The sequence below is a fragment of the Arvicola amphibius genome, chromosome 2 (genome assembly GCF_903992535.2).
Source record: "Arvicola amphibius chromosome 2, mArvAmp1.2, whole genome shotgun sequence".
Lineage (NCBI taxonomy): Eukaryota > Metazoa > Chordata > Mammalia > Rodentia > Cricetidae > Arvicola > Arvicola amphibius.
In genome coordinates, this window is record NC_052048.2 from 181,480,367 (window position 1) to 181,493,058 (window position 12,692).

General features: G+C 45.4%; 1 protein-coding gene across 1 annotated transcript; it reads left to right on the forward strand.

Annotated features, from left to right (window-relative positions):
* The first annotated feature begins 917 nt into the window (after window positions 1-917).
* Window positions 918-12,454, forward strand: LOC119807788 (aldo-keto reductase family 1 member B7-like). Its single transcript, XM_038319940.2, has 10 exons — window positions 918-1,070; window positions 3,761-3,928; window positions 4,899-5,015; window positions 6,597-6,674; window positions 7,792-7,914; window positions 8,188-8,294; window positions 8,692-8,773; window positions 9,200-9,283; window positions 9,878-9,960; window positions 10,590-12,454. Exons 1-10 carry the CDS (start codon window positions 1,005-1,007, stop codon window positions 10,630-10,632), a joined length of 951 nt encoding a protein of 316 aa, XP_038175868.1. The 5' UTR covers window positions 918-1,004; the 3' UTR covers window positions 10,633-12,454.
* Window positions 12,455-12,692: the final 238 nt, after the last annotated feature.

Sequence of the window (12,692 nt, forward strand, 5' to 3'; positions counted from 1 at the left end):
GCTCAACACACGGGAAAATAGCACTGAGTAACGGCAGCTTGTACAGTTTGACAAAGCTACTTTTGACATTTAGAAGCATCTTTATTTTTCGTATTCTCTATACTGTATAAAAAAATCACGAAGGGTTTTTTTTTTTATTAAGTAGGTGGAAAAAAATGGAAGTTCATCCTGAATACAACTGGTCAAGTTATCAAATCTTAAAGAAAAGCAAATAAGAATGAAACAGGAAAGAAAAGAAGGGAAGTAGGGGGAAAAGGAGAGAGAGAGAGGAGAGAGAGAGAGAGAGAGAGAGAGGGAGAGAGAATTTTAGTAGTAAAAGATCATGTGCAAACGACTAACGGGTAATTTCTCATTTTAGAACAACTCACCCCTACAGTTTGACAGCGGTTGTGCGAACAAAAAAGAAATTACAGGCCCTCCCAGAGCTACACCTGGCACAGAGACTATTATAACCTCGCATAAAAATCTTTCTGCGAGGACTTCAGCCAATTGTCTGTTTAATCTCACACTGACAGCCCTTGTTATTAACACTGTGGCTAAACACAGTGGTTTCAAAAACAGTTGATACGGCTGGTCCGGCAGTAGGAGAGGGCTATCCGTGCTAACTCGTATCAAAATGATTGCTACAAGCCTCCTAGTTTTTCCTTGAATTCTTCCCCTGCTGAAAACTTCTTGAACAGTCACATACTAGAGTATGCCCACTCTCACAGCCTTCTTAAGTAAACTAATTCATTCTTCACACCGTGTTCTTTATGTCCACAAACCCACGTGAGTACCGCTACAGTAGCCTTCGCATTCTGCACCAGGGAGATTCTGCATTCTAGAGGGCTTAATCAGTCTTACGAAACACCGCAATGTACTTCCTGTGCCAAGGACCGCCCTTAGGCTGTTGGCTGCTTGCCAGGGGGAAGAGCCCGCCTCCCCAAGGACGCATAACCTTTTGCTTTTTTAAAAGTAGGCCAGAGGTGCCTATCAGCTCTCTCAGGACTGTCTCTGTAGCAACCATGGCCACCTTCGTGGAGCTCAGTACCAAAGCCAGGATGCCCATCGTGGGCCTGGGCACCTGGAAGGTAGGTGTGCAGTCGTTGGAAAACTCCTTCTTTCAAGTGGGGAGTGGTCCTGGGCATTTTCTCCTTCTGCACAGCGTCTGCAGGGGATGGGGGTTGGAATCAGAGAGCCAGGACCCAGTCTGCTTTCAGCTTTTGCACTGCTTCAGGCCTCAGACTGAAAGCTTTCCCCAGCCGGCTGACAACTTCCCAAACAAGTGTCAGGTTTCCAGCTGTCCCTGGACTTGGCAGTGAACAACAAAAATGCCATCTCCAGGCAGTTAGTCTTTTTTGTAAGCTTTTCCTCTGAATTACTTCACAATTTACAGGTTTGAGCTGTGTATTTCCAGTTGGGTTATTCCGAGAGAGAACACTGAGTTCCAAATGACCCAGCTTCCCTTGCTGTCCATGGGGAAGAAAGGACTCCATTTGGAACATCCGAGCGGCCAGGGAGCCTGTGGAAAAGGCAACCTCAGACCCCAGCCCAGGCTACTGAACTGGCGCCTGCACTTTTCAGGGACCCTCATGTGTTCCCACACATTAAAGCCTGAGCGGGCTGAAGATGACAGAGAGCCTGGGCTAGGAGTCCGCTCAGGTCCCACGCTGGCTGTAGTCATCTCTCCTGCCAAGTTGCTCCAAGGCCCACTCCAGGGTGTAGTGAAGCGAATTTGCTCCGTATCAGAAATTTCACATCCACCGAAGCAACAGATAATTACTTGGAGATCTCCAGGGAATCTACTCACCTGGAAAAAAAATCAGCCGAGGTGGAATTTTAGAGTTCCCACAGCGATGTAGGTTCTGTTTAGGAGTCCTTTTCAGGATGGGGTGCTTCTGGAAAGGGACAAGGAGCTCACCAGTGCAGGTGCAGGGGGATGGGACTTGAGCCTGGACCCCAGTACCTCTGAGTGGCTGGCAGCAATTCCTTAGCGCCACGATGATATAGTTGTTGATCTCTGCTATATACACTTCTCTACGTTTGACAACTACAGAAAGAATGTCTAGACTTGGTGGGAGGTAGATTTACTTACTGTTGTCTGAGACAGGCTTGTGCAACCCAGGCAGCCTTAGAGCTCATTAAGTGGCTGAGACTGGCCTTGAACCACCACCCCCAACCTCTACTTCCCAAATGCTTGGGCCACTGCACCCAGAATGTGAGCATTTTTTTGCTTTTATTTTTAATCAGACAGTGATGCCTTCCAGGCTGTCTCTAGCCTCACTATCCTCTTGTGCTTGGGGCTCAGGCTTGCACTATTATACTTGACTAACAATGAGTTCTGAGTTTAGTTTTTGGAGGCAGGGTCTCACTGTGTAGCGTGGCTAGCGTAGAACTTGTTACGTAGAACAGGCTGGCCTCAGTCAGAGATCAGCCTGCCTCTATGTCTATACTGCTGGGATTAAAAGTATGTATTACCATGCCTGTTTTTTTTCACGTTTTGTTTGTTTGCTAGTATGGTTGTGTGCATGCAAACATGTACATTTGCACACTCAACTACCTTTATGCCATGGCGTGCATGCGGCCTTTGGAAGGATAGTTTGTATGCGTCAGGTCTCTCCTTCTACCATGTGAGAGCTGGGGGTTGAACTCAGGTCCTAAGATTTGGCAGCAAGTCCCTTTACCCTAGGGATCATCTTGCTTGCTCTGAGAAGTGAACTTTAAGGGTTTATTTTCCTAATCCAATATCTGCGTGGCTGGTTGAAATTGGGAGAAGATATTTCAAATGTTCTTTTGTTTTTTATTTCTCATTGGCAGAAATGAAAATCCATTGCTGTGTAGTTTCCTATTTGTTTCCCCCAGAACAGTGACTACATAATGGGTTGCATATCCATATGCAACCCCCTGCAATGTCTTACTAAGTGACAGGTGGTACACTAGAATCTTTATGTTCATTGTTCATTATGTTCATTGTGCATGCAATGTAAGGACTTTGTCAGGTAGGCTGTCTTGACTGCTGCTTTGTAGTCAAGGTTTAAAAAAAACTGCAATCTGCTCAACCTCAGAACTCTACTCATGGGAGAGTTCATATTAACTTATAGCGGCTATAGTTTAAGTGTTTATAACTGTTTGGGGTCTGAGGATTCCTCTGGTCCACTCTAGATTTGAGTTTAGCCTTTAGCAAGTTTCAAGAGGAGCCATCTGTCATTCCTAGCGACTGGAGACCCTTCAAGATCAGCCTAGATTAGAGAAGAGCTCGTTTATGGCTAAGATAGAACATGGGTGATAATCACAAAATCAATCCACAGTTAAGGACAAAACATATGAATGAAGATCAATAGATGAAACCAATTATATTATATGCTAACCATAATAATTAATAAAATGAGCAACCAAACTGACAAGGCTCTTAGGGGGAGCTGGGAGGACCTTGGACTTAACATAGTGAAGGGAACCCTGATGGCTCTTTGGCTTGGAGAGGGAGGGAGTGGGGGTATGGGTGGAAGGGAGGGGAGGGAAGGGGGAAGAGGAGGAGAGGAGATGGAAATTTTTTATAAAAAAAATAAAGAATTAAAAAAAAAGAAATCCAAAAGAATTAATAAAATGATTCAGTCTTTGCTTCTAAAGAGTTTTCCAAAGGATGTTTCCCTCCTCCTGACCCCAGTGTCTATTTGAAATAGATCCTAGCCAGGCTGTGGTTTTGAGAATCTGATCTATGTGGAGCCTTACAGAGGAAGACTGGGAAGAATGGCTTCTAATGGTCTCTTCTGTTGTCTTTCAGTCTCCCCTTAATAAAGTCAAGGACGCTGTGAAGGCCGCCATTGATGCTGGGTATCGCCACATTGACTGTGCCTATGTGTATCAGAATGAGAATGAAGTGGGGGAAGCCATCCAGGAGAAGATCAAGGAGAAGGCCGTGAAGCGGGAGGACCTCTTCATTGTCAGCAAGGTAGAGTGGCTCACTTGGTGGACGGGACTTCAAGGCAGGTAGAAGTATCTGGGAACGGGCAGCTTCAAGAGTTTATCAGCCACCCCCCTCTGCGGTATTCTCCCAACACCTCTCTCCCACCTTCATTCTATCTCTGGATGTTTATCCACGCCAAATCAATACTAGTAAGAAAATGCTGATGCTGTCCCCTACTATATTGGATCTCTTACAGTAGTGATGGCTTCATTGAGCCTCCTGGTGTTCTTGACCTCCCTGTTTTCAGCAGCGGGATCTACTCTCCAAGGGGCAGCAAGGGGTATGGTTGGGATGGCCTCTGAACCTTACTGCCTGCTTAACGCGACTGTGGTCTCAATGGCTCTGGTCTTGACGTTCTCAGACATGTGTGGTTTGAAAATGGTGGGAGCATTATTTATTGCCACGTACAAATCTCCTTTTATTTCAAAACAGCAAAATGTGTGAATTATAACTTGTTACAAAAGGCAGAAGTGTTGAATGTTAGGTATTTGAGGAGCTTTGGTTCTGTGCTGGCACATGCTTGTTCAAGGAAACCGTAACTGGTCTGACACACAGCCCCAGTGCTGGCGTGGGTATAACCGAAGGACTTGGAGAGAAGAGCAACGAAAGGGTCATCTGCTCCCAGTGCAGCAGGATACTTGAACTTTAAGGGTCAGACACAATTTCTTCCCTCGGAGAACTGACAGCCAAAGAAGAGACTAATACAGGAATGTCAACTTCTGATCAGGGATTAAGTGTGCTAAATGAAACAGAATACCAAGAGCGTGGAAGAAGACATAGGCATGCCCTTGACCTTGTTGAGGGCTGGTGACCTATTCTAAATATTAACTAAATGTATTATAAACCAATGGCCTGACCTGGTTTTAGATCAGCTGCAAATCTCAAAGGAGGGAGGGTGACTGTGGAGTGGCCCTTTCTTTACCCCATCCTAACGTCCTCTGGTCACACTCTGCAGCTGTGGTCCACCTTCTTCGAGAAAAGCCTGGTGAAGAAAGCCTTTCAGAAAACCCTCACGGATCTGAAGCTGGACTATCTGGACCTGTATCTGATTCACTGGCCACAGGGATTCCAGGTTTGAGCTGCTCTTTGCCCCATCTGTAGCTGCTGAGCAAATGTCAGAAACCACCAGCTGTGCCTGAGCTGGGGGTGGGGGATGGGCTATATCAGGAGTTCTGTGCACAGGAGAAAGTCAGTGGCCTAAAAAGCACATAGTGGGCCTTTCTGTCCTGCCAGCCAACTCCCAAATAAGCATACAAAGACTTACTGTTAATTATAAATACTTGGCCAATGGTTTAGGCTTGTTACTAACTAATTCTTACAACTTAAATTAATCCATATTTATCAATTTACATGCTGTCACATGGCTCATGGCTTGTATCCTCATCTTCTACACGTCCTGCTTCCTCTGTATCTGGTTGGCAACTCTGCCCTTCCTCATCCCCTTGCTCTCTCTCTAAGTCCTGCCTAACCTCTCCCTGCCTGGCAATTGGCCATCCAGCTCTTTATTAAACCAATGAGAGCAATGTATCTTTACAGTGTACAAAAAGACTGGTCTACAATAAAAGCAGTCCAGGGCTATGTGCGGGAGCACCATGTGCTTATGTTATGTTCTCACAGTTGGTTTGAGAGAAACTGATTCTTGCCAGCTAAGACAAACTGCAAACTGGCCTGTCACCTTCCTATTCATTCCTATTCATTCAGTCCCCTGAGCAGAGAGGGTGCGAATCTCTTGGGACAGTCTTGTATGACACACATCAATGATCAACCTTTTACCCTTTAAAGCACCCCTGCACCAGGAAGTAGCATCAGGGAGCAAAACCCAAATATAGGAAAGCTGGCAGATAATATAATCTGAGAAACTATAGCTCCGTGCCTGGGACCCCATTCCTGCTTGTTCCTCAGAGTTAAAAGGGGTTGAGGAAGGTGTGGAGAGATGGCTCTGCTTTTAAGAACAATGTGTGCTCTTCTAGAAGATACAGGTTTAATTTTTAACACCCACACGGAGGCTCATAACGGTCTGTAACTCCAGTTCCAAAGATTCAGACATCCTATTCCTGCCTCCACAGGCAGTTGGCAAGCATGTGGTTACACAGACAAACATGCAGGCAAAATAATCATTCACATAAAAACAAACAAAGAAACAACAACAACAAAAACCCCGCAAAATCTAAAACCAGCAAAAACTTTTTAAAAAATGAATGTAGGGGAAAATTGAAGGGATGTGAGTTCTCATTCTACTGTACATGTGACCAGTTTGGGTGATGACTGCATACTATCCCAAATTTCAGAATTAGGCTGCAAGGATAGATACTGGCTGGGATCCCCCCATCCCTGCTAGCCATGCCATTTTCATGTAACCCTCGTCTAATAACCTTGAAGCCAAAATGCCCCTGAGTATCTGTGGATTTAGGTATGCTGAGTTAAATAATGGCTTTGACAATGTCCTAAGAACAGACAGTCAGACACTGTCTGCCAGGGTCACACACAGGGTTTCCATCCCACAGCGGACTGCCACATAGATGGTTCTGGACTTTTCTGTGACAAATGGCTGTGCAGGCATTTCTCTTTGGGAAGCCATCACCCTCAAACCTTGCTTCGCAGAACCAGGCATCCAGATGTAGGTCCTAATGAGGTTTTTGTCTTGCGTTTACAGGCTGGAAATGAACTTATACCAAGAGACGATAAAGGCAACATTCTTGTCAGTAAAGCCACATTCTTGGATGCTTGGGAGGTAGGTTACATCTTCTCTGTATGTGCTGAGAGATAAAAACTTCTGTCAGGACCCCTTGACACTCCACCCTGATATGAAAATGCCCAAGTGCCCTGTGTTTAACCCTAGCAACCCCGTTTCTCTCTTTTCTATTCATGTATTTGATTGGGGGGAAGGGTGCTTGTGGAGGTCAGAAACCTTGTGTGGGAGAAAGTTCTCTGCTTGAACTATGTGAGTTTCTGGGAATAAAATTTAGTCTCTCCAAGTCACACAGATTGATTTTGATATTCCTCTGAAGCCCAGGTAGACTTTGAATCCTGAGGCTCCCGGCTCAACTCCCCAACTTAACTGTGATTGTCAGCCTACACCCACACCTGTCTGCTGTTGTTGTTCCTCTCTTTGCTGTCCACACAGCTTGATGTGTGTGCGAGGAAGGCCTTGAGAATATATGGGGCGTGGTAGGAGTGCCTACCTAGGTACTGTAAAAGGGCTGGAATCTATCCTACTGATTACCTGCTTAGCCCCACATGGAATCAACCCAAGGATTTAGGGTTTGTTTAGTATTACCTACAGTGATCTTGTTCTAAACTTTCCCAACGATAATGATCCAACCCTAGAGCAGCAGCTACAAACCAAATATGAAGGTATAATCTAGTCATTGTAAGTTCCTATCCAGTAGTAGCTAGGATCAAAGCATATACAATGTGTTTGCTGTTGAGATTCTTTCAGTCTAAGTGCTAAAGTTTCTGTGGATGAGCCATCAGCTCCAGTGCTAGGGGATCTCAGCTTATTTGACAGTTCAAACAACATAGGAATTGGAGAGAGAACGAAGGAATTGTTTGTTCACAGGAGAGACATTAAAGAGATATTGATTTGGGCCTGGAAAATAAAGGGAAGAAAGGTGGATAAACCATGAACAGAAGCCAGAACTTCTCATTTCCTTCTTGGTTACAGCTGAGCAGGGACAGGTAGAAGGGCTGGAATCAGCCATCCATGTACCACAGTCTAGCTGGAGATTCCCTTTAGTGCTTCACTTGATCTTGTCACATGGAAGCCATTCCTCCTATCCAAGACAAGGCCAACCTAGCATCCCTGTGTCCTCCTGCAGTCATCTAACTGGGGTTCCTCACTGTGACAGGCCATGGAGGAACTGGTGGACCAGGGGCTGGTGAAAGCCCTGGGCGTCTCCAACTTCAACCACTTGCAGATTGAGAGGCTCCTGAACAAGCCTGGTCTGAAACATAAGCCAGTGACCAATCAGGTACATTCTCTTTGGTGAAAGACCCTGCTTTGGGACTACGTCAACACTGGGAGACAATTTCCATATTAGCTACCGAGTCTCATCTCTGAGGTCTGTGTTCAGGATGCTCAGGGATCTGGGAGGCAGCTTTCTGGGTCCGGTTTGGAGCACATCTATCAATGATTTGCCTTTGGCTTTTGTTTGTTTCTTTGCTCATGTGGAGAAGTCTTTCTGAGCCACTCAGAAAGTGGCTAGTGGCCTATCCCCTAGTGATGGAGATGTTTTCTCTTGCAGATTGAGTGCCACCCATATCTCACCCAGGAGAAACTGATCCAGTACTGTCACTCCAAGGGCATTGGCATCACAGCTTACAGTCCCCTGGGCTCGCCAGACAGACCTCAGTAAGGCTTCAGAGTGGCGTCTCTTCCTTTTAACATTCTTAAAACAGTGTTTGGTAACTTGCTAGTAATTCCTAATACACTAGGAAAAATGTGTCTATCTTTGGCAATGTCTTAAGCTACCAACAGTGGTCCTGGCTGATGCTCAGAGAAGATTCCATTTCTGTCTAGCATGGCTAGGTCATATTTTCAGCTGCTAAAGCTCTGGTCCATAGTGAGCTCCAGGAGAGACACAAAGCTCTCTCTCTCTCTCTCTCTCTCTCTCTCTCTCTCTCTCTCTCTCTCTCTCTCTCTCTCTCTGCCTGTCTCTCAGATGGAGAAGGCTGTCATGCTCAGCCTTGGCACTGCCTGGCAGTAAGGTTCATAGGCATGTAGTAGCCAGCCATCTCTCTTCCCCTAGTGCCAAGCCAGAAGACCCTGTAGTTCTGGAGATTCCCGCAATTAAGGAGATTGCTGCAAAGCACAAGAAAACTACAGCCCAGGTAAAATGGAGTAATTCCCCCTTTATCTAACCACCCATTCTTGTAGTCATGTGTTTTATTTGTATTGCTTTCTTTTAACCCATTGGAGGGGAAGATATGAGAAATTAAGTCTGTTAAAATCTCCAGGAAAAACCACTGGCATCAGAGAAGGGGTGCCTCTGTCAATCAGCTTCCTGTCAAGACCCTAGGCTCAGCCTCAAGAACATTGCCAACTGGACACATTCTTAGCTTTATGGCCACAAGCTACTGCCCTCCTTTCTATCTAGGGCAATCAATGCTGTCTCCAGCATCGGGGCTGTAAGATGAGGCCTGGCAAGTGTCTCTAATAATAACTAAAGCTACAGAGAAATACAATCACCATATATCTCACTAGGAGGGGTTCTTCATAGGTAAGTGGAAACCTGATGTTCCCCTCTTTGTACACAGGTTCTGATTCGGTTCCACGTCCAAAGGAATGTCGTAGTGATCCCCAAGTCTGTGACACCCTCCCGCATACAGGAGAACATTCAGGTAAGGTGTGGCCTGATCACTTGCTATTCCCACTCAGTGCAGTGGGGCTGGAAAAGATCCTGTCCTTGAACTTTAAAATCGGCCCTCGATTGCCAGTGTGACTTCCCTTCTTCCAACTAACTACCTGACCATCACTTAGGCTAGTTAGCCAGTCTCAACAGAGCTGCAGCGATTACATGCATGTGGCCCATGAATGGGCTGGAGGCAGGCACCAACAAAGGCCTGTCACTTCTGAACATCTGAGCTTTGTCCCACTGAGGAGATTCCTGTTACCCGTGAGCACTTAGATCACAGCCCACACTCTCCTGGTCAACTATGGACTCTCTTGATCTACTCGCGCACCTTTTTGTAGAAGACAATGCAATGGATTGAAAACTCTGTGTCTCCTCCATGGTCCTCGAGGATTTCATTCATTGCACCCACTGGACACAGCTACAACCCCCCACCCCCCCTGTAGGACACTGATCTCTCTAAATTATCCTGTCGTCATTTAGAGAAGAATTTGGATGAATTATGCCTGAATGGAGAGGAACACCTACAATCTTAGATCCCATCCACACTTTCCTTGCTAAGGATGTTTCTGGAACTTTCTAGGTCTTCGACTTCCAGCTGAGTGAGGAGGAGATGGCCACCATTCTCAGCGTCAACAGAAACTGGAGGGCCTGCGGCCTGTTTATGTAAGTGGCATCAGGTTAAGTAGGAGGGTGATCAGGCCGTTATCTAAGAGGACAGTGCTCTTGTATCAGGATTTGTGAGTACAGTCACAGATCGATGGAATCCAAAGTAAAACTAGCTGGCTCGTACTAGAAACCCTACCACTTCTTAGAGATGAGGCCTTGGGGTTTTGGGTATCACCAAGTTGCTCTATCTATGGTGTAGGATGACAGTATTAATTTCAGCAACCATCCACTGAGTACTAATTTAGGGTATAGCAGACACTTTAAGCTCCTTGCCTGTATTAGTATCTTATTTAATACTCACAACCTATCTGTCAATTTCAGTTGTACTTCCTCTTCACAACAATGTGAGAATTTGAGACAATAGTTCCGAGGCCCTCAGCTGTGTGCCAGCTTGCTTATGATCCCTCATTATGACAATCTACTGGTGGCCAGTCTCTCCTTCCTTAATAGTCCTCTCATATTTTAGGGTGACATCATGATCTCTGTGCCCATCTCATTTCCTCATGGTCTTATGGGAGCAGGAGCTCAGAGAGCACAGAGGAGGCTGAATAGACCACTGAAGGATGCCTCTTAGGTCACACTTGTTGCTTCTGTGGAATAATTTCTTCTTATGCTTGTTGCTGCAGGGCAAGTCATCTTGAGGACTTCCCTTTCACCGCTGAATACTGAAACTGAGACACCTGATGGGCTTGCCCAGTTGCCCCTCTTCATGGGTGTACTGTCCACTCCTCAGGACTCCTGTCATTGCCAAGCTTACCAGATACCACACTGAGCCAGCCACGAGAAGACAATTCTGCTTTTAAACCTCATGTTCAGCTAGAAGCAGCCTGTCACAGAGGATGCTTACTCAGTGAAGGACAATGGTTTTCACTAATTAGATCTGGCCAAATGTTTGTCTTACTCGAGGAACACTGGTAATTCTGAGGATATAAAGATCAAACAATATAAATAACAATCATCACACACATTTTCAACAGTCAGAAGAGCTTTCTGAACACCGTGGGTTCAACTTTCACCATTCATATTTTACAGAAGAGGAAATGAAGCCAAGAACTTGCTGAGGGCCCCAGGTAGAAAGTGGCTACAAGAAGTTTCAAAGGAAGGGTGCTCTTGGGGAGAGCTCAGGACAGTTTTCTTCCTTCCTCATCCCAAGCTTTCTCCTGGCCATACCTGCCTCTTTCTCCAAAGACTTTATTGACTCTTTCTTCTTCTTGTTCTTCCCTCTGAAATGCCATCATGACAAAGGTCAATGCTCCTGGTAGAAGAGCCCTTAAAATTCACACAATTCCAAAAGAGAGAGAGAGAGAGAGAGAGAGAGAGAGAGAGAGAGAGAGAGAGAGAGAGAGAGAGAGAGAATGGCATTTATGGGAATGGGGCAGGGAATGAGGGAATCTGGACATGACAGCATTAACTGTTGCTGATATTCTGGGACATTCCCCTTCTTCTATGGAACTCTATTCTTAGAAAGTATGTTAAGAAAACATTTTTAGAAACATTTCCAATTATCTAGGAATAGCCACATGAAAGCATAATGAGCAAATGGTCATCCATTTTACAAATTAAACAAAACTAACAGTTTGCCATATTTAGTCCAAATACTTTTTTAAAAGAAATTTATTCAAGATCCAAGTGGTACTCAAGACAGGGGAGGACCATTCCCCCATCCCTGCTCCCCATAATCGGTGTCCATTGATGGTCTCTGAATCACCTCATTCTCTGCTGCTCACAGGACCACTTATACTCAGTTTCCTGCTCTGCTCTTCCCCAGGGCCCATGGTGATGGGGATGGGGGGACACCTGCTACCCAAGCTTCCTAGTCAGACGGCTTCCTCTGGGATTGGTCATTGAGGTTCTGTTAGGAGGTTGAACATCTGCAGAAAAAGTCATCAGTGTCTGAACACGTGATCCCAGCTCTTCCTAATCAAGCCTCCACATTACTACTGACTCCTACCAGTTGACAGCGCTTCTGAGATTAGGGCATCCCCCTTCCTCCTGTATCCTCTCATCTCAAGGGGTTGTTGGTTGTTTTTACTCTTTACTCTTTGAGGGGTCCACTATCCAGCTCCCAGATAATCACACGGAGACTTATTCTTTCTTATGAATGCCCAACCTTAGCTTGGCTTGTTTCTAGCTGGCTTTTCTTAACTAAAATTTATCCTATCTATCTTTTGCCTCTGGGCTTTTATCTTTCTCTATTCTATATACTTTTCTTCTTACTCCGTGGCTTGCTGTGTAACTGGGTGGAGGGCAGCTGATGTCCTCTCTTCTTCTTTTCCTGTTTCCCCTCCTCTTTTCTCCTCCTATTTATTCTCTCTTCCTGACAGCCCTGCCTATCCTTTCTCCTGCCTAGCTATTGGTCATTCAGCTCTTTATTAGGCCAATCAGGTGTTTTAGACTAGCAAAGTAATACAACCTCACAGAGTTGAACAAATGCAACACAAAAGAATGTAACACATCCTTAAATCATTAAACAAATGTTTCACATCATAAACGAATGTAATACATCTTAAAATAATATTCCGCAACAAAAAGTATTGGTCTCTTTTCGCCTGAGTTCTGACAGGAAAAAAATAACCTCAGGAAAATGAACCTTTTTGCTCCTTCCCCCCTGATTCCGTCACTAAGGGCAGCATCTCTGAGCTGGCCTTCATCTGATTATGAGTGAACAGCACTGGAAAGCCAGTGTTTGTGGCAGCGCTAAGCCTCTGGAGTCTTCTGACTTCACTCTA

Bases quoted from the DNA above. Each gene is read 5' to 3' on its own strand.
- LOC119807788 (XM_038319940.2), top strand. From the start codon at position 1,005: ATGGCCACCTTCGTGGAGCTCAGTACCAAAGCCAGGATGCCCATCGTG. The intron at 1,071-3,760 runs GTAGGTGTGCAG...GTTGTCTTTCAG, and splicing joins TGGGCCTGGGCACCTGGAAG to TCTCCCCTTAATAAAGTCAA. The intron at 9,961-10,589 runs GTAAGTGGCATC...TTGTTGCTGCAG, and splicing joins AGGGCCTGCGGCCTGTTTAT to GGCAAGTCATCTTGAGGACT.